At 34.1% G+C, this 20,194-nt stretch overlaps 2 protein-coding genes across 2 annotated transcripts; both read left to right on the plus strand.

The window, feature by feature from the left end:
* The first annotated feature begins 1,729 nt into the window (after positions 1-1,729).
* On the plus strand, positions 1,730-7,095 carry LOC117914549. Its single transcript, XM_034829902.1, is given in 5 exon segments — positions 1,730-4,630; positions 5,104-5,239; positions 5,242-5,313; positions 5,316-6,500; positions 6,503-7,095. Coding segments are annotated over 5 exon segments (4,887 nt in total).
* Positions 7,096-10,106: 3,011 nt separating this feature from the next.
* On the plus strand, positions 10,107-19,648 carry LOC117914046 (glycolipid transfer protein 1-like). Its single transcript, XM_034829205.1, has 7 exons — positions 10,107-10,224; positions 11,706-11,834; positions 15,452-15,507; positions 17,329-17,459; positions 17,916-18,051; positions 18,598-18,729; positions 19,391-19,648. Exons 2-7 carry the CDS (start codon positions 11,717-11,719, stop codon positions 19,424-19,426), a joined length of 609 nt encoding a protein of 202 aa, XP_034685096.1. The 5' UTR covers positions 10,107-10,224; positions 11,706-11,716; the 3' UTR covers positions 19,427-19,648.
* The last annotated feature ends 546 nt before the right edge of the window (positions 19,649-20,194 follow it).

Raw genomic sequence — 20,194 nt, forward strand, 5'->3', positions numbered from 1 at the left:
ATATCATGAGGTTGGAGGATGATAAATGAGCATTATGGAGTAAGAAAGAAGGCAAGAAAGCATGGGAAATGAGGCATAAAGCAAGATTGAGCTGCATGGAAATTTAGAACTCAAAAATCTGATGACATTATATACTCTGACTTTGAGGACAAATTTGGAGCACTTTCTGGAGTCCATTATATACATACTATATATCGTTTCGAAGCTTGGGAAGTCAAGAGTCCAACGCTTCAAACGGTTTGCAAATCGGAGCTGAAATGAAGAAGTTATGGCCATTTGAAGACAACTACACCAAGCTGGAGGGTCATTTCGAAATGATTTCGAAATTCAACTTATGATTTCGAAATTCAACTTGTGAATTCGAAATCCACTTCGAAATGACACCAATTTCGAATTCACCCACTGCCACTTTGATGTTCCGCCTCCTCTACCTCGGGAATTGCATCTAAAGCACTCCATCCGCCTTAGGTGGACCCCACACGACTAGGAATCACCATTTTATTATTTTTTAATCATTTTTAGGAATTTATTTTGTAATAAGTGGCCAATGAGAGTGTGCCACATGTTAGGTAATTAAGGATATTATATAAACTCTCTCAATTCTAGGTTTTAGGGATCTTGGATATTTTCTGGAGAGTTTGACATTGAAGGTGGAAGAAGACGAGAACTTTGGTTTGTTTTCTTTTTCTTCTTTATTGAATATATTGTTTTTAGTTTCTTTTGATTCAAATTATGGATTTTTACCCTACTATGGATTGTGAATGTGACATCACCCCCATGAGAGGCTAAGAGCCAACTTGGGGCTTGAAGCATGAAAACCTAAGGGCTAGGAAATCTATAGGGACAATGGGTAAATTACTATAACAATGAGATTAATTATTGGTTGGATGACAATTTATTATTATTTTTATCCTATCCTTGTGAGTTCGTTTAGGGAATAATACGGTAGGTTATTACTCGATACTAGTGATTCTTGGTAATTCTTGATCATTTGTTTTCCTCGTCTTACCAGCCGTTATTTGCCCCTAAACAAAGCTATAAGGAGTAGGAAGGATTAAAAAGTCAAATCTTAAATTGATAATCAATCTCATTATTTTGATGGTTTTAGGAATCTGTTTTAAAAAGGAAAAATTAGGTTTCGGATGCAATTTTGAGTTATAGAACCCAACTTGATCACGAGTGGCCAAGGATCCCAAAAACCTAAGATCATATTACTTAAAATACCCTTGTTTTCTATAATTTCTATACCCTAGGTTGGATTGTGGAAAACCCCAAACTTGAATCAATTGAATTTAAAATCAATATTCATTTTCTCTTATTAATTGAATTTCTTTTACTTGGTTTCACATTATTCACATATTGTTTTTCACTTAAGGATTTAAACAAAAACAATTCATTTATTCTAGTATTGACAATTTTCATAAGCCAGTCCTTGAGAACGATACCCGGAATACTACAAAAGCCGTAGTGACTCTTTCTCTAGTTTTTCTTGACCAGAGTTACTACGTAAAAAGGCAAAGTATTTTGGTACAATAGAGAAATTTCGGTCAAGAAATTGGCGCCGTTGCCGGGGACTGGCAATCGTCATAACTAGGATATAGTGAATTACTTTGTTTTAGTTCTTTTATTTTTTTTTTCTTTATACATATTTTTCTTCTATTTTATGCTTGGTTGGGAAAGAGATCTTTCAGGTAGACTTCAAAGAACGATTGAGGAATCTCGACCAAATATGGAGGACACTGAAGAATTCAACAGTAATAACAACAGGCCACGACCACCTGTGCAGGGCCAAAGAACTATGAGAGAGCTTCTAAATCCTCCTAGGTTGAGCACACCATCATGTTTTATGCTACCTCAAAATCATGATCATGTTACCATTCGGCCTCAAGTGGTGTCTCAACTACCCATTTTTAGGGGGACAGAAAATGAAAATCCATACTCTCACATCAAGGAATTTGAGGACATCGTTTCAATTTTCCGAGAAGCCAACACTCATTTGGAGATCTTTCGCATGAAGTTATTCCCCTTGTCATTGAAGGATAAAGCTAAGACTTGGTTAAATAGTCTTAGACCCTATAGTATCAGAAATTGGGGTGATCTACAATCAGTGTTTTTGCAGAAATTCTTTCCAACACATAGAACCAGTGCATTGAAAAAGGAGATCTCGAATTTCAAGGCTGTGGAGGATGAGAAATTTTTTGCATGTTGGGAAAGATTCAGGGAGATTGTTGCAGTATGCCCCCATCACGGATTTGACAATTGGATGCTAGTTTCGTATTTCTATGAAGGCATGGCACCACCAATGAAACAACTTCTCGAGACTATGTGTGGAGGAGATTTCATGAATAAAAACCCCGATGAAGCATTTCAATTCCTTGATTATGTTGCTGAGGTATCTAGAAGTTGGGATGAACCAATCGTCAAGGAACCATCTAGAGATAGAACAATGAACAGAGCAAGAGCTAGTGGAGTGTATACCTTACCAGAGGGTTTAGATGTCCAAGCAAAGTTAGCAACCGTTATGAGAAGGTTGGATGATTTGGAATCCAAGGGAGTTCAAGAGGTACAAATAGTCAATGAGGGGGTAACTCAACTGTGCTTGATATGTAAGTCTACGGAACATGGTGTGCAATCTTGTCCCACTCTACCCGCAGTGCAAGATATGTTTACGGAGCAAGCCAATGCCTTAGGGACATACAAACAATATTCTAGCAACTCTCCATATTCCAACACTTATAATCCGGGTTGGAGGAATCATCCAAATCTATCATGGAGGGGAGGTAACAATGGCCAGTTTCAACAGCAAGGAAACCGATTTCAGGGTAATCAGACTAATGGGCAGCAAGGCTTTCAACCACAAGGTATGCCATCTCAGAATTTTCAACAGCAACATCAAACCTCATCATCTAACTCAAGCCTGGAAGACATGATGAGAGAGTTTATACAGAAGCAAGACAAGCGTAATGAAGATCAAAGTAGGATAAATGCTCAAACATCTCAAGAACTAGTGGATATTCGAACCACTTTGAGCCAACTTGCTGTAAGTTTATCTCAAGAGAAAGGAAAATTCCCAGCTCAACCACAGAAAAATCCGAGAGGAGTAAATGAAGTTTCTAAAGTGCAAAAGGAAGATTGCAATGCAGTTATCACACTCAGAAATGGGAAAGAATATGAAGGGCCCAAGTTACCTGTAAGTGAAGATATTCCTGCTAGAGATGAACCAACTGTGGAGAAAAATGTTAGAAATGAGAAAGCGTCTGAAAACGAGGAAGTCATTGTGAGCAAAAATAAAATGAGTGTTTCCAATCATTTGCCTTTCCCTTCAGCTATGCAGAGACACAAAGTGGGGGATAAGACTTTAGAGATTTTGGAAGTTTTGAAGCAAGTGAAGATCAACATTCCACTCCTTGATATGATCAAGCAAGTTCCTGCTTATGCAAAGTTCCTCAAAGACTTATGCACTGTGAAGAGAAGGATTAAATTAAGCAAGAAAGCATTCCTTACTGAGCAAGTCAGTGCCATCATTGAGAATAAGGCAATGGTAAAGTACAAAGATCCAGGTTGTCCTACCATCTCAGTTCAGATTGGAGATTCATTCGTGGAAAAGGCTTTGTTAGATTTGGGAGCTAGTGTGAATTTGCTTCCATATTCAATCTATAAGCAATTGGGATTGGGAGAGCTTAAGGCTACTACCATTACACTCTCTTTAGCAGACCGTTCGATTAAAGTACCCAGAGGAGTAGTCGAAGATGTTTTGGTGCAAGTTGAAAAGTTCTACTACCCAGTGGACTTTGTGGTGTTAGATACAGAACCATTGAAAAAGGGTATGAATTCTGTTCCAATTATTCTTGGAAGACCTTTCCTTGCTACAGCCAATGCTCTCATTAACTGTCGAAATGGATTGATGCAATTATCTTTTGGGAACATGACAGTGGAAATGAATGTCTTCAATTTATGCAAGCAACCAATGGACCATGATGATGTGGAAAATGAGGAAGCATGCCTTATAGAGGCCTTGGTGCAAGAACACACAGAAAAGTTAATGGAAGAAAATATAGATGAATTTTTCTCTACAATCGTTAAGGAAGAATGTGTTCAAGTTGCTACAGAATGGAAAGAAAAAGATACGATTCAATCTTTAAACAGTGTTGAGCATGATGAAGAAAGCAAAAAGGAAGAAGTGGAGATCAGCAAACCAGAGTTAAAGCCCCTACCACATGGTTTAAAGTATGCTTATTTAGAGGCAAATGAAGAAAAACCTGTGGTAATTTCAGCTACATTAACTGAAGAGCAAGAAATTAAACTTTTGAAGGTGCTTAAAGAGAATAAAGGAGCGATTGGTTGGTCCATTTCAGATTTGAAAGGGATAAATCCCTTGATTTGCACGCATCATATTTATTTGGAAGAGAATGCAAAACCAGTAAGGCAGCCACAAAGAAGGCTAAATCCCCTTATGCAAGATGTAGTCAGAAATGAGGTATTGAAGCTTTTAGATGCAGGTATTATTTATCCTATCTCTGACAGTAGTTGGGTGAGCCCCACTCAAGTAGTACCTAAGAAAAGCGGGATAACTGTGATGAAGAATGATGAAGGAGAGCTCATTCCTACAAGGTTGACTACAGGTTGGCGAGTATGCATTGATTTTAGGAAGTTGAATGCAGTCACCAAGAAAGATCATTTTCCATTACCTTTCTTAGATCAGGTTTTGGAGAGGGTAGCTGGTCATGACTATTATTGTTTCTTGGATGGCTATTCAGGCTATTTTCAAATTGCCATTGCATTGGAGGATCAGGAGAAAACCACATTCACATGCCCATTTGGTACCTATGCCTATAGGCGCATGCCTTTTGGTCTTTGTAATGCACCGGCCACATTTCAAAGGTGTATGCTTAGTATTTTCAGTGACATGATAGAAAGAATCATGGAAGTTTTCATGGATGATCTGACTGTTTATGGGAAGACCTTTGATGATTGTCTCTTAAATTTGAAAAAAGTTTTAAAAGGTGTATTGAGAAGGATTTGGTCCTAAATTGGGAGAAGTGTCACTTCATGGCAACCTCAGGGGTAGTACTTGGTCATATCATCTCTAAAGAGGGCATTCAGGTAGATCCAGCAAAAATTGAGCTCATCTCAAAGCTACCTTCGCCTACTACTGTTAAAGAGGTGAGACAATTTTTGGGACATGCAGGTTTTTATAGAAGGTTCATACAAGACTTCTCAAAAATCGCTCAACCTCTTTGTGTTTACTACTTAAGGATGCAGAATTCGTATGGACTAAAGCATGCCAAGAAGCTTTCGAGAGGCTAAAGTCACTTCTACTACTGCACCAATTGTGAGATCTCCAAATTGGTCTCTCCCATTTGAGTTGATGTGTGATGCTAGTGACTATGCAGTGGGAGCCGTACTAGGTCAAAGGGAGGATGGAAAACCATATGTGGTGTACTATGCTAGTAAAACCCTCAATGATGCTCAGAAGAACTACACAACTACTGAAAAGGAGCTCCTTGCAGTGGTGTTCGCACTTGATAAATTCAGGAACTACCTTTTGGGAACTTCAATAGTAATTTTTACTGATCATTCGGCCTTGAAATATCTACTCAACAAAAAGGATGCCAAAGCAAGACTTATCAGATGGATCCTTCTCCTTCAAGAATTTAACATTCAAATCAAGGACAAGCAAGGGGTAGAGAATGTGGTTGCTGATCATCTTTCCCGAGTTAAAGTAGAGTCACATTTCGAGGAAGCACAAATTAATGATGAGTTTCCTGATGATGCACTTTGTGCAGTGGAGAAGTTGCCTTGGTTCGCAAATATAGTCAATTACTTGGCAACCGGAGAACTTCCATCAGAATGGAACATGGAAACAAAGAAGTATTTTCTTTCACGGGCAAAACACTATGCTTGGGATGATCCATATTTGTATAAATTTTGCCCAGATCAAATTATGCGGAGATGTGTTCCAGAGAATGAACAACAAGACATATTGCGAATGTGCCATGAAGGAGCTTGTGGAGGTCATTTTGCTTCAAGGAAGACTTCAGCAAAAATTCTACAGAGTGGATTCTATTGGCCAACTATGTTCAAGGATTGTAACACTCATTGCAAAAGTTGTCCACAATGTCAACAACTGGGGAAAATCAACACAAGGTATCAAATGCCTCAAAATCATATTTGTGTTGTTGAGGTCTTTGATTGTTGGGGCCTGGACTTTATGGGACCATTCCCTCCTTCTTTTGGCAATCTCTATATTTTGGTGGGAGTGTATTATGTCTCTAAATGGGTAGAAGCGGTGGCATGCAAGAGCAATGATCACAAAGTGGTGCTCAAATTTTTAAAGGAGAATATTTTCTCTAGGTTTGGCATTCCGAGAGCAATCATTAGTGATGGAGGTTCACACTTTTGTAACAAGCCCTTTTCCACTCTTTTGCAGAAATATGGAGTGAGGCATAAAGTGTCCACCCCATATCACCCTCAAACGAATGGGCAAGCTGAACTAGCAAATCGGAAATTAAGAGAATCCTCACCAAAGTAGTCAATACTACAAGAAAAGATTGGTCTACCAAGTTGAGTGATGCACTTTGGGCATATAGGACAGCCTATAAGACTGTCCTTGGCATGTCACCGTACCGAATTGTTTATGGTAAAGCATGTCATTTGCCTGTAGAACTCGAACATCGTGCATATTGGGCTGTAAAGAAGATGAACTTTGATTCGGATCAAGCTGGAGCTAAAAGGAAATATGATTTGAATGAACTTGAGGCATATCGAAATGAGAGCTATGAATGCTTACGTAATGCAAGGGAAAAACACAAATTCTACCATGACAAGCTTATTTTACGAAGGGAGTTCAAGCAAGGTGAAAATGTGTTGTTGTACGACTCCAAGCTTCACATTTTTCCAGGAAAGCTTAAGTCAAGGTGGAATGGCCCTTATGTGGTAAAGGAAGTCTTCCCTTATGGCACCGTGACCATTCAAAATCCGAGGACAGGTAATGAATTCAAAGTTAATGGTCAGCGCCTAAAGCATTTCATTGAAAGATTTGAGACACAAGAGGAGAATCTCCATTTTCTTGATGGGGATGTTCAAAAGGGTTGAAGCATTTTCTGAAAATCCAGTAGGTAAAACTTTTATTTTGTTTTATTTTATTTATTTATTTTTCTTTATTTAGTTTTGCATTTTCAATTAGTCATTAGCAATATGGTTAGCATTTTTTATTTTATTTTTACTTTTATTTTTAGTTGTTTTTAACTTACTAATGAGTCTATGAGTTGTAGCAACTTAGCTTGCAAACATCCGAGTGATATAGGTAAATGCGAACTTCAAGGGAGTGAAAAGGTAAGCCTCACATGTGTTCAAGGTGACAAAGCTCCTACAGTTTATATGAAGTCCTCATAACAAACTTTTCACTTGATAATCTTGAGGTAATATCTTCCTTTTTCCTTTCTTTTGACTCATTATTCTACACATTGGGGACAATGTGTAATTTAGGTTGAGGGGGAAAGGCTCATTAGCCTATTAGCCCTAATTTTTTTCAAAAGTTTGCATGTCATCTTTGGTTAGCTAATGAGATTCTTGATTTGCCTTGGTAACTCATGGTTTATTTGGCATGAGAATGCTTTAAGTAGTATTATTTCTTTAGAATTTGAGAAAAAAAAATGCAGTTAGAGCAAGAGTATTAGTTCACTTACCTTATCTTTATATACCTTTAAGTGCAAAAATAGTTAGGTTGAATTCTTGGAATACCTTCAATTTTTCTTTGATGGTTATTTTCTATTTAAGACTCAAAGCACACACAAAGCACGTGTACCCTTATGGTATCTTGATTAAGATAATTTCTTTAGCTTAAAAAGAATTGTTCTTAAGCAATAAAATGAGGAAATGGAAAAAAAAATAATAATAAATTTGAAAATGACTGATTTAAGCTTGAGCAATTATCTGAGGGGGTAATGGCCTTGTGTCTTCAAGCCCTGGTGCCCAAAACCAACTGGTTAGGAGTCATCGGTATCTTGCTCGTTACATAAGCTAAACTCAGTTTAAAAAAAAAAAAAAAAAAGATAAATGAAAAATGAAAAAAAAAAAAATGTTTGGGAAATTCGACCTTGTTCTACCTTGAGCTAGGGTGATACCTGAGGGGTAAGTGGCCTATAAAGGTCCTCAATACCTGGTACCTTGGGTGAAAACTCGGGAGTTGCCGGTGGATCCCTATTAAGCCATATAGAAGGAGATTTCCTAAACTAAGAAAGAAAAATCAAAATAAATTTTCCTCCTCTTTAACTTAAAGAATGAAGAAATTTGAGTTTAAGAAAAAGTCTTAAGAAAAATACTATGAGGGGACACCAAAATTAAGCACATGAGGTTTAGGTGGAAAGAACCAATCAAGGGAAAATCAAGAGACACTAAGAGGAATGCTAAACATGGATGCACATTTATGTATACGAAGATAAGGTGGGAAAACTAAGAAATTGCATATCTTGCATCATCTTGCTCAATTCTAGGAAATTTGTCTACTTGGGTATCTTGTGTGTGAAACATGTTATGTTGAGTTAATATGGTTTCATGAATCTCATTACATATTTTTCATTCTTCTTTATTCTTTTCATTTGCTAGGGACTAGCAAAGTTTAGGTTGAGGGGGATGATTGGAGCCAAAATATGTGCTCTAATGGCACATATTCGATATGATTTGTGCACCAAAGGACATTCAAATCACCCAACTTGACCTAAATCAATGCTAAGGCCCTAGCCATGAGTTTAATCTATACTTTGGAGATTTATCTCAGGTTCAAGGGAAGAAAATTGTGCAAATTGAATGACTTTAGATTTTGAAAGATCAAGAAGGGCTAAATGAGGAAATAAGTGAGTCAAGACTCATTGAACGTAAGGAAAGGCAAAAAAATGATATCATGAGGTTGGAGGATGATAAATGAGCATTATGGAGTAAGAAAGAAGGCAAGAAAGCATGGGAAATGAGGCATAAAGCAAGATTGAGCTGCATGGAAATTTAGAACTCAAAAATCTGATGACATTATATACTCTGACTTTGAGGACAAATTTGGAGCACTTTCTGGAGTCCATTATATACATACTATATATCGTTTCGAAGCTTGGGAAGTCAAGAGTCCAACGCTTCAAACGGTTTGCAAATCGGAGCTGAAATGAAGAAGTTATGGCCATTTGAAGACAACTACACCAAGCTGGAGGGTCATTTCGAAATGATTTCGAAATTCAGTCAAATTCTCATGAGTACGAGTCATGGGAATGACCCCCTAACCTCTGATTTTCATATAAAGGACAAGGATACAACTGACATAAATATCCTCTCTAATTGTTATTATGATGGATTGAATATTTTCATAAGTAATCGGAGAAAGATTTGGTAATTTTTTTAATAACTTAATTTAAGTCATCAAGTAAATTAAGCATATTTAGTAAAATAATTTAATTATATGATTTAAAATAAAAAAAACAACTTTAAACAATAAGTAAAAACAATTAACTTATTCTTAAGTTCTCATCTTCATTTTACATTTTTATCTTTATTTCTTCTAATTACCTTCATGATCTCTTTTGTTATTTCATTGTTACTCGATTTCTTTTGCCTTAGTGATAATTTGTGCTAATAAAATGACAATTTAATGATTTAAAATAAAATTTAAATTAATTTTATCAAATAACCTTAAAGTTTAAATTAAAAATTAAATAATAAATTTTAAGTCATTAATTTAAGTATAATTTAATTTAAAGTCAACTTAATTCATAAAATATAAAATTTGTAAAAGTGAATCTTTTCAGATTTGAGTTGTTATGTAATTAAATATTTAAATTAAATTCAGTATTTAAACCTAAAATAATATTAAATATTTTTTCATTTCGGTTAATTCGGTACATATAATTTCAATGCTTATAATTTAATGCTAAGATTGTACGTAAATACCATCTAAATCAGCCATAAAATTTTATCAAGACATTTATTAGAAGTCGGTAGCTACAGCCTAATATTTCAAATATTGGGCTGGCCCATACTCAGCAATTATTATGGACTGAACTCACATGGCCCAACCTGTGTTTACGTAAAAGCATCGAATCATTTCTTCTCCAAAGTCCAAACGCTGCCTTTCGGTGGATCTCGAGTATTGAAGGTAGCGTTCGATCTTTCGATACGCAAAAACAAATCAACTATCCCTTCTCCAAAGGCTGCGTCTCTCGCTCGATCTCTGAGTTCAAGGTACACTCCAATGTCTATCTGAATTTACTCATTCGAATTCTACGTTAGATCCAACCGAATTCGAAATGATGAGAAAATGAAAGAAAATTTTGAATCTTAGAATTTTCACAATTTAGGCTTTGAGAATACAGAAAATTGCACTTTATCTAAAGCTCATTTAGTTGATCTGAGTTTATTTTAAAAAAAAAAAAAATTAATATTTTCAATTTTAATTTTTGGCAGCAAAGAAAGTGAGAGATAAAGCACATCAATCAAAATGTGGTTTTCTTTTATTCTTGTTCATTTTCTTGGCAACCAAACGGAAGATCGGATTTCACTCTGAGTGCTTTATAAGTTCAATTTGGATTACAGCTCAGATTAACATTTTTGTTAGATTAACTGTCTTTTCTATTTTGGAATGTTTTCTTGTATAACAAAAAATAGATCTAGTTTAGATACAGGGAAAATATGAAAAAATTAATTAAAATTTTGAATTGTAAAATTTTCACTATCAATGATTTGAATCATAAGATTTTCGCCGAGGATGATTTTGGGAACACAGAAACATGCCACTTTGCTTCAAATTCACGGGGCTGAGGGGGCCTTTTTCTTTTTTGGAAGCAAATGATGAGAAATAAGTTGTTTTCTTTTATTGCTCTATTTTCTTGGAAATCAAATAGAGGGCTAGGATTTCTCTTTGAATGCTTTTAACATGCAATGCTATTGTTGAAAATTTGAATTCTAGGATTTCATTCTGGACTACAGCTCAAGCTAGAATCTTTATAAAATTAGTTATCTTGTGACATTATCTTGTAGAATTATATATAAAAAAGATTTGGCTTGAACAAACTATCACTAGTTTTACCATGGAAACATAAAATAAATAATAAAAAAAAGAAATTTAAAGTGAAAATAAATAAAATGAATTTAATTTTGTTAGTTATGACTAATAAACAATAAAATAATTACTTTATATGATCTTTAAGGTTAATTTATTGATGATTGTTATAATCAAACAATAAAAATGTGAAATATGAGGGAAGATAAGTGATGTAACAGTGGTACATTGGGAAGACAAAAATCTACAAGCTCTTCATACTTTCATATATGATATAGATATAGATATAGATAATCACTCTATTTGTTTTACAAGAAAAGATATATATATATATATATATATATATATATATATATATATATATATATATATATATATATATGAGTTAATGAAAAATTTTCCTCAAGATGAAAGAAATTCTTATAGGTAGTATCTTTCATTACAAATCAATGTGGAATTGGTTTTGAATTTAACAGGGCTGATTTGTCCAATAATCTAAGCTGAGGTCTAAGCTTAAATAATATTGTTATTTGTTATTATTCACAACTATTATAATTTTGTTAAAGCTCTTGGTTCACCATTTCACCTCAAGGATAGTGCATTGAAAACTCTGTAACCCCAAATGTTGTTTCACCTCACTAATTGTGTTTTCCTGTTCGTGTAGTAAAGCATATAATGGAGGGATCTGTGTTTACCCCTTCACTGGAAGGAATGAAACATGTCAAGTCTGAAACAGGGGAGATACTGACTAAGCCTTTCTTGGATGTGTGCAAACTCATATTACCTGTTATAGGTGTGTTTTCTTAGTATTTTTTCTTTCTTGCTTAGTTCTGTTTGTTTTTTGTTTTTTTGTGGTGAATTGCATCTTGAATAAAAAAATTTCCAGTAATTTTTCATTCTTATTGTTGCTAAGGATGTGAATCCATCCTTGGATGTTTCTTACCTTGTGGTGCATCTTATTTCTTTTTTATATTTCTTAAAAATCCATTTCTATAGAATTTGTTTAGGGATTTGAGAGCAAGTCTTCACTCAGCTGTTGCAAGTTCAGTCTTTGCATTTTATGCACCTTTCCTCATTCCATTGCCCAAACAACCAACCTGCTTGTCAATATTAAATTGAAAAGGGTTTTTAAATCCATGGCTTCACACATGGACTTAAATTTATTAAAACACTAGGAACATCAAAGATTAGACTTTTCGTTTTATTGTCATTTGGGTGAGAGGGAAACTATGGTTGCTATGAGAACTCTGATTTCCTGTATCAACATGAATCATTGCTATAGTCAAATACAAAAAGCTGCTGAAAAAATGCTCACATGATGATATTTATGCTAATGTGACAACCTGAAATGTGCCATGGCATCTCAATCTTTCAAGTAACTACTCCTGCACTCTTAGCTTTGTTTAAATTATCTGACAAATGACTTTGGGTTAAGCCTCCATTTAGTTCTTTTTTTCTAGATAAAGAATTGCTTCCCCTTTTACTAAGATGAATTAGTGCCACATATTAGAAAGCTCTAGGTGGCATTATGTGGTTACACATTTTAGACAACTAACATTTAGAAAAGAGTCTAGTTGGATTACATCTGAAATGCTTCCACCCAGTTTTTGACATGACCAGTGATTCTCTTTCTCATCTTATACCTCATATTGGAAAGCATCCGTATTAAAAGTAGAGCTCTCTGTCTCAAGAGTGTAAATTGTTGGGCTTCTGTTTTGAATGTTCGATGATGAACCTGTTTGTGGGATGCGATACTGTACATATTAGATGATGCTAGATGCAAATATGGTAACTTTATTATTTCTTAAAAGCTTAATGCAGGCTTTGTTCAAATATTAACAAAACGGAATCTCCCCTTCTGATGCCTGTTATTGGATCCATTTCTCTCCTAGATGTCTGAATGTTGCTGAATTCTTTTCTTTCTTTCTTTATTATTATTATTATTATTATTCTCATGGCATCAAAGTTTATACTTCTTTAACTTCACCATGTAAGTGATGTAGCACAACCCTAGGATGGTTGTCTACCATAGGTGGAGTAGGACTTCAATCTTATGGGATTTAAGGAGAGGAACAAGAATAAAATTGTAGCAATGAGAAAAAAAAAAAAATATTAGAAAAGGGAGGTAGAGAAGAAATATAGAAAACCTTAAAGTTTCACTAAGGCCATTTAGGAGTCTCGCCATTGAAAATTACAAGGCATGTAAAAACTTATATTATTTTTTTTTATAGGCAAAAAAATGATGGGATTTTTGTGCATATCTAGCAATATACCTTGCATATCGGTCTTTGTTAAGATTTTGAACTTACTTATACATAAGGCTAATTGATATAAAACGAGATTAACAAATGATTGATGATTAATGATACAAGTTTTTTCAAAATCTTGCCCAAGACCAATACGAATTAGTAAAGTCGTATCTACCTCAACCACTCCTAGTACTAGACTGATAACCAAGTTCCATATTTTTTTGATTTGTGAAATGGCTCCATTGGTTTAGAGATGAATCACTAGCCTTAATGCAATCTACGTGATGACTCTAACACAATTTTTAGACCATGTCAAGATTAAGCTATTTGGGTGACGAAGAACACAATGATGTTGGAATGAAAAACCATGAGAAGTGGAGTAGATCAAAAGCCTTGAAAATGATAGAAGATTGGGAGGGGAGTAAGTTTGGGACCACCCTTGATTGCAACTTCATCCTTTAGTTCGGACTTGAGCTTTTGCATTTTCATATATGGCCAACTCGTCTTTAATATAGAGCACAAACCTTAAAGAAGAAATGGAGAGTCTTTGATTGAAAGATGAAATAAGTATTTGTGTTAGGGATTGGAATGGGCATTTGTTAGGGTATTTGGGCTTGAATGGTAATGAGTGTTCTACAGGAATTTGGATTATGGATAATAGGTATTTGTGTTTAAATGGATAATGAGTATTGGATGGGTATTTTTGTTTAAATAGATAATGAGAATTTGATGAAAATTGGGATTATATGAAGTGGATAATGGATATTTAGGTTTGTATGAAATAAAGAGGAAATGGATATTGATAGAAAAATTGGTAACTAATGAATAAAGGTATAAAAAGCATATTAATTTTTTAAATATGCTTGTTCAAATAAAAATAAAACTAATAAAAATTATATATATTTTTTATAATTGTTTCATTTTGAATACAATTGATAAGAAAGATAATGTTTTTCTTTTAAAGATGATTCATGATTTTAAAATGGTTGTAATTTTTAATAGTTGAAAATATATTTTAAAATTTTCAAAATACTTATTTTAAACAAATTCATTATATAAAAAAAAATTCCTTTTTATTATTTTCATTTTTTTTATTTCTTGAAAATGAAAAGAATTAGTAAGGGATGATTAAATAATTTTTTTTTAAATTCTTAATATTGTTATTGATCACTCTAGAGGCATGCTTTTGTCACGATTAATTTTTTAGTCTATATAAATAGAGATTTTAAATTAGGGTATTTCGTGTATCACTAGATCCTTGGGTAGCTCAGTTGATCCGGCCTTGGGTTTGCTCCCCAATGGTCACCAGTTCGAGTCCCCCCAAGGCCACTGGAGGTTTACCCGGTCGTTAACTTCAGGGCCCTGTGGGATTAGTCAAGGTACATGTAATCTGACTCGGACATCCATGGTTATAAAAAAAAAAAAAGGGTATTTTGTGTATCACTAGATCCTGATTCGAAATGCAAAGATTAATGTGCCTTGGGACCTCCTTAGTCCATGATTAATATTGCAACTCTAGACCATGTTTATAGGTTTTAGAAACCCTAAAACCTAAATAAACTATGAAAAAGTAAATGTAACCCATGTAATAATTTAATAGTGTTCTTGTTCTTGTCCTAAAACTATTAAATCTTGTAGAAAAATTAAGGAAAAAAATACAGACATTCTGTTTATAGGTAGAAAAACTTTTTGTAATAAGAGTTTTTAGGAAAGAAGACTATTAGATTCTAAATACTTGAAAAGAAACTTTTAAGAAAAGAGGTTAATTTAGAAAATAGAAAGTTTAGAAACAGGTCTGAGAGAGAATTCTAAAACCTCCCAATCTCTAAATAAAACTTAATTATTAACTACTAACTATTAATTATGAAATTAGAGAACCTAAAAACTGAAAAATTATCTAAATACTCTTGATAGAGTAATTTAGTAATTTTTTGTTTCCTTTAATTCCTTTTTTGAGTAGATCTTGGAGATTCATCCTTATCGGTGAGATGTGCATTCCCAATTCTTTGTAGTATAATGTTATGTTGTGCAATTAGTTTTTGATGTGGTTGTAGACATATTCATTATGTTCATTTCTACCTGTGCTCTATATACAATTTGAGTTCTTATTTGAGTCCTAGCGTCTTAATGGGTTGATTTTTCAATTATATTTTTATGGCAGATAAGTTTGGAGCTGCTATGGCACTTGTAAAATCTGATATTGGTGGTAATATCTCGGTAAGATATCTTTTCTCATTCTTCCATGTATAATCACTTGTTTGAGGTAATCCTTTTAGCTCTGGTAGAATAACATGCCTTTTAGTTGGCTCCATCTTGTTGGATTTAAGGTTATCGAGTCGTATTAAAACATGTTTTTGTACAATGTCATGCTAAATGGGAATGGTAGAGCTTGTGAGCACCAACGATGGTTGTAATAGAATGTTGCCCATATTTATATTATTGAAAAAAAAAAGGGTAAGAAAAACTTGTTAGGAAGTCTTGATTGTCTTACAAGTTGCAATTTAGCTGAATCCCCTTACATATCAAGCATAGCAATAAGTGGTTGCCTTGTGGTTCCATGCTCAACTAGTTACATTGATAATTGACCAGGGTTGGTGATGGGAAATGCTCATATCATACTTGCCATAAGGTTGCAATGTGATATGGCACAATGCTCAGAACAAGAAACTTGAAGGAACTAAAGGACAACATTTTCTCAAGCTCATTGGATCTTCAGTTGATGATCAAATTACTTTTGGCAAGTTGGAAGAGATCTTTTGTCATTGTATTTAAATCAATTCCTTTTCAAGGCAATATGCCAATATACCTTTCAAGAAGGATGACAGAAGCAAATGTCTGAAAATTAAACTATGCTACCAACCACAAACGATTGGAATAAAGTTTTAATTGATAACATTATATAACCATTGAAATTGAATAAGCAAGAAAAGTGTATTCGAGAAAAAAAATATGTTAAAAATCTATTAGTAAAATTAAATTATTCACCATTATGAACCAAAAAGAGTCTTTCTCACTTTTTTTTGTGGGCAAAAAGAGAAAATATATTAAAAATGTCTGAAAATGGCACACCAAAGTACACGTAATGCATACAAAACACCCAACAAAGCAAATAAAAAAAGTGAATAAGCTAACAAAAATTGAAACCAATCAACAAATCTTATCATGGACATAGAAGTATCACTTATGTACACTCCAATCCAATCCCAAAAAACACGCTTGAAGGAGAATTTGATTGCTTGTTTCAACTGTTCTGCATCTTCGAAAGCTCTTCTGTTTTTTTCCATTCATAGTATCCAAAAAAGACACAAAAGGGCTGCTCTCTGTGCTTTCTTCCTTTTTTTCCCTATAAACAAACCATGCTAGCTCAGAAGAGTTCCTCTTACAGAGGAGTGCAAGTCACTCCAAATAGGAGAAAAAACAGCCGCTGCAAGATTCTCATTATGGAGTAATGCAGGAGCATATGATCAACCAACTCTTCTTCCCCTTTACACATGCAGCATCTATTCGGTATACTCCAACCCCTCCTTAGCAGATCAAGTGTCAACACCCTTCTCCAGACCAATTCCCAAGCAAAGAAGCCCAATTTTGATGTCACCCATGAATTTCATGCAATGCTTGTGGGGAAAGGCTCACTAATTCCCTGGGTAAAGAAGCATAGAAGGGAGCATTTTCATAACTTCCCCAAACAATGCTAAGAAACAGAGTTTTCCTCAGCTTAATATAACTTAATTTCCATATTAGATAACTCTTAATAGGAAAGTTTACTTACACATGTTAAAAAATAAAAAGGAAATAAAAAATTAGGAAAGTTATGAATTTGTTTTAGCTCTAATTGACAGTATGGTTAAAACACTGAGATATAACATAAGCATTCTATCCTGCCAGGAATTCATGCTACTCAATTTGGATATAATCTTCATTCATTGTGGCTTGCCTAACTTTGAAATTTGACTGCTAATATGCATGTATGCACCTATCTGGTTAAACAAATTTTATTAACATCTGGATGCTGATGTAGTCCTTTTGTTTCACTTGCAGAGGTTGGAAGATAAATATTCTTCCAATCCAACCGAATTCAACCTCTTGTACAGTATGGTAGAAGTAGAGGTTGCAGCTAAGACTGCAAAAGGATCATCCAGTTGTACCAATGGCCTTCTGTGGTTGACAAGGTATCCACTATCATTGCTATGTGCTTGCCCTTTCTTTGTGAACCTTGCATTTTAGAAATTGGAAATGTTTTTCTTTACTGTTTCGTTTGTTTAGAAAATTTATTGAAGAAGTGAAATGAGAATATTTTTATTTGATTTGTTTTGAACAAAATAAAAATGGACTTGAAATTACTCTGAGAATCTCCATGAAGTTATTAAAGTATGAATTTCAAATTTTATGATGAATTCAAATGCCAAAGGATATGAGAATAAACATTGGGCTGCTGGATGTGTACATATGAAAAAGGGCTTTGATGTGTCTCTCCCTTTTCCTGTGTGCTCTGGTAGGTTGACTGGAGAGGAAATTTTAATATTTCAGATGAGCTCTGAGACTAGGTCATTGATGGATGACACATCTTAAGCACTGATATATCATTTGTTTTTAATTAAAAACACATTAAATTGTATGATGTGCAGAGCAATGGATTTTTTGGTTGAGCTGTTTCACAACCTGCTCCAGCATCCAGATTGGACAATGTCGCAAGTCTGCACTGATTCCTATGGCAAGACCCTGAAACAATGGCATGGCTGGCTTGCCAGTTCAAGTTTCAGTGTAATGTCTCTTATGTCTACTCAATCAAATTCTGAATTCTTTGATAGAATTGAAATTAATTACCTTGCTTCATGAGAAGTTATTCTAATACCTGTCATGATGAAGTCTAAACTTCTCTGAATGAACATATCTTGAACTTGGTCTTCTTATTAAAATTCCTTTTGAAATTATCTTCCTTAGTCTCACTCTCCATTGTCTTCCCTTGATGCATATATGTCCTTAACCAATGGGGTCTGATATGCTGTCATAAAACTTGATATGTCACCATGTCTTTGCAATCCTTTTTTACCATGAATGTATGCTTCTGAAAACTGATAGCATTTTTCTTTTTATTTTCTATTTTCTCCTTTTGGACTATAGGAAATGCATAAACTATCAGTATGTCAACTTTTATTTCTAAAAGCAATATGATAGGACATAATTTTAAGTACTTGGAGCAGCAGCCCTTCAATTCTCTGTTTTACAGTTAAAATAATTCTTGTATCCCTTGAATTAGCCAATTTTAACATCTGGACTTTCTTGGCTTGTTATATACTGGTATAACAGCTTGCTATGAAGCTTGCTCCAGATAGGAAGAAGTTCATGGACGTGATATCGGGTACAGGTGATGTCAATGTTGACATGGAGGCTTTTTGCACAAGCTTCTCTCCATTTCTGGAAGAGAACCACAAGTTTTTGGTAAGATGTCCTGTGCTGTGGTGGGGATGATTAACTTGCTCCAAAATATAAATGCCTGGTTAAATGTGTGATTTTGGCTATTTTTAAAACAAACATTTTGTTAACAACCAGTATAAAATCTTAAGAAATAATGAACTGGAAGGGAAAATATTTAGTAGCATAGAAATGTTATATTAAGAGATTATGGCCAGAGTAAGCTATGTTTCACCATTTTATAGTTTTTTTCATTCCCAACTGAAATACACAACCCTACATTCCATTGAAAAGAGTAAGAGTGCGTTTGGGAGTGATTCTAGAAAACACTTTTAGCATTTCTAACACTTGAATGATTAAAATTTTCAAGTATTAAAAATATTAAAAACGCTTCCTATAATCATTACCAAACGGGTTCGTGAATTGTTGAAGTTACCTCTCCTGTTTGTGAAAATGAAGAATGTCTCCTCCCTTAAAAGTAATGTAGGAAAGTGCGAAGCTGTGAATACTGAGTGGGTTTGAAATAAAGGGATAGAAAATAGATGGCTATGCAAGTGGTACTTGGAAAAGGGCTTAGTGGTGTTGAGTCGGGGAGGAAAGTAATATTTTCATTTTTACTTCAGTGGATTTGTTAATGATCGTGTGACCTTGTTATTTTTGGCCCACTTTATTTGCTTTCTTGACACAGGCTAGTAAAGGCTTGGATAACCTGAAGGCTTCTTGAAGAGAAAGGTCTCGAAATGTGTAGCATTTCCTTCCATCTATCTTTATTATCGCCTTTTTCTTTCTTCTTTTTGGAGCATCTCCATGACTTGTAAACCTTTAAACCAGAGAAATTATCTGCATTTTCAACTTATACTCCTAATAGCTTTATTCCCTATAACCTGTTTATGTTCAATTCTTCAGTAATTGCAACTTAAAGTCTTCCAATTGAGACTCTTCTCAATCCTCTTCTTCAATTCTTGCTTTTACTTGTTGTCTATTAGAGAGCTTCTAGTTGGAAAATTGTAGTTTACAAGAGTGGTCATCATCAAGGATGAAAATATCGATGATCACGGATATATCGGTATTTCGATTTTACAGATATATCGGTGAATAGTTTGATACAAAATATCGGTGGGTCTAAAATTTGTTGTAAAGTATTATAAAAATATGAGATAACTACAAAAATATTTATTATAAAAAATGAATTGTGGGTTTAAAGTAGTGGTTGTAAAGTATATTTTCACTAAATATGGGTTAATGAGCTAAAAAAATTTGAAATTAATATTAAATTAATTATTTTGACTTCATACTTAAAATTAGTTTTAACTTTTAAGTTATAATATTAATTTATTTTATTAAATATATTTAATTTACTTAATAACTAAATTAAATCATTAAATCATATTAAGTCATTTAATATACCAAACCAAACAGCACTGAAGAACAAAGGTCTAAAGGAGGCAAGATTCTCGTCAAAATAAATCTTTACGATATGTACATTGAAGGA

The sequence above is a fragment of the Vitis riparia genome, chromosome 5 (genome assembly GCF_004353265.1).
Source record: "Vitis riparia cultivar Riparia Gloire de Montpellier isolate 1030 chromosome 5, EGFV_Vit.rip_1.0, whole genome shotgun sequence".
NCBI classification, from domain to species: Eukaryota; Viridiplantae; Streptophyta; class Magnoliopsida; order Vitales; family Vitaceae; genus Vitis; species Vitis riparia.

Excerpts from the sequence above, each read along its gene's own strand:
- LOC117914046 (XM_034829205.1), top strand. The coding sequence starts at position 11,717 with ATGGAGGGATCTGTGTTTACCCCTTCACTGGAAGGAATGAAACATGTC. Across the intron at positions 15,508-17,328 it reads ATATTGGTGGTAATATCTCG|AGGTTGGAAGATAAATATTC; the intron begins GTAAGATATCTT and ends TTTCACTTGCAG. Across the intron at positions 17,460-17,915 it reads GGCCTTCTGTGGTTGACAAG|AGCAATGGATTTTTTGGTTG; the intron begins GTATCCACTATC and ends TATGATGTGCAG.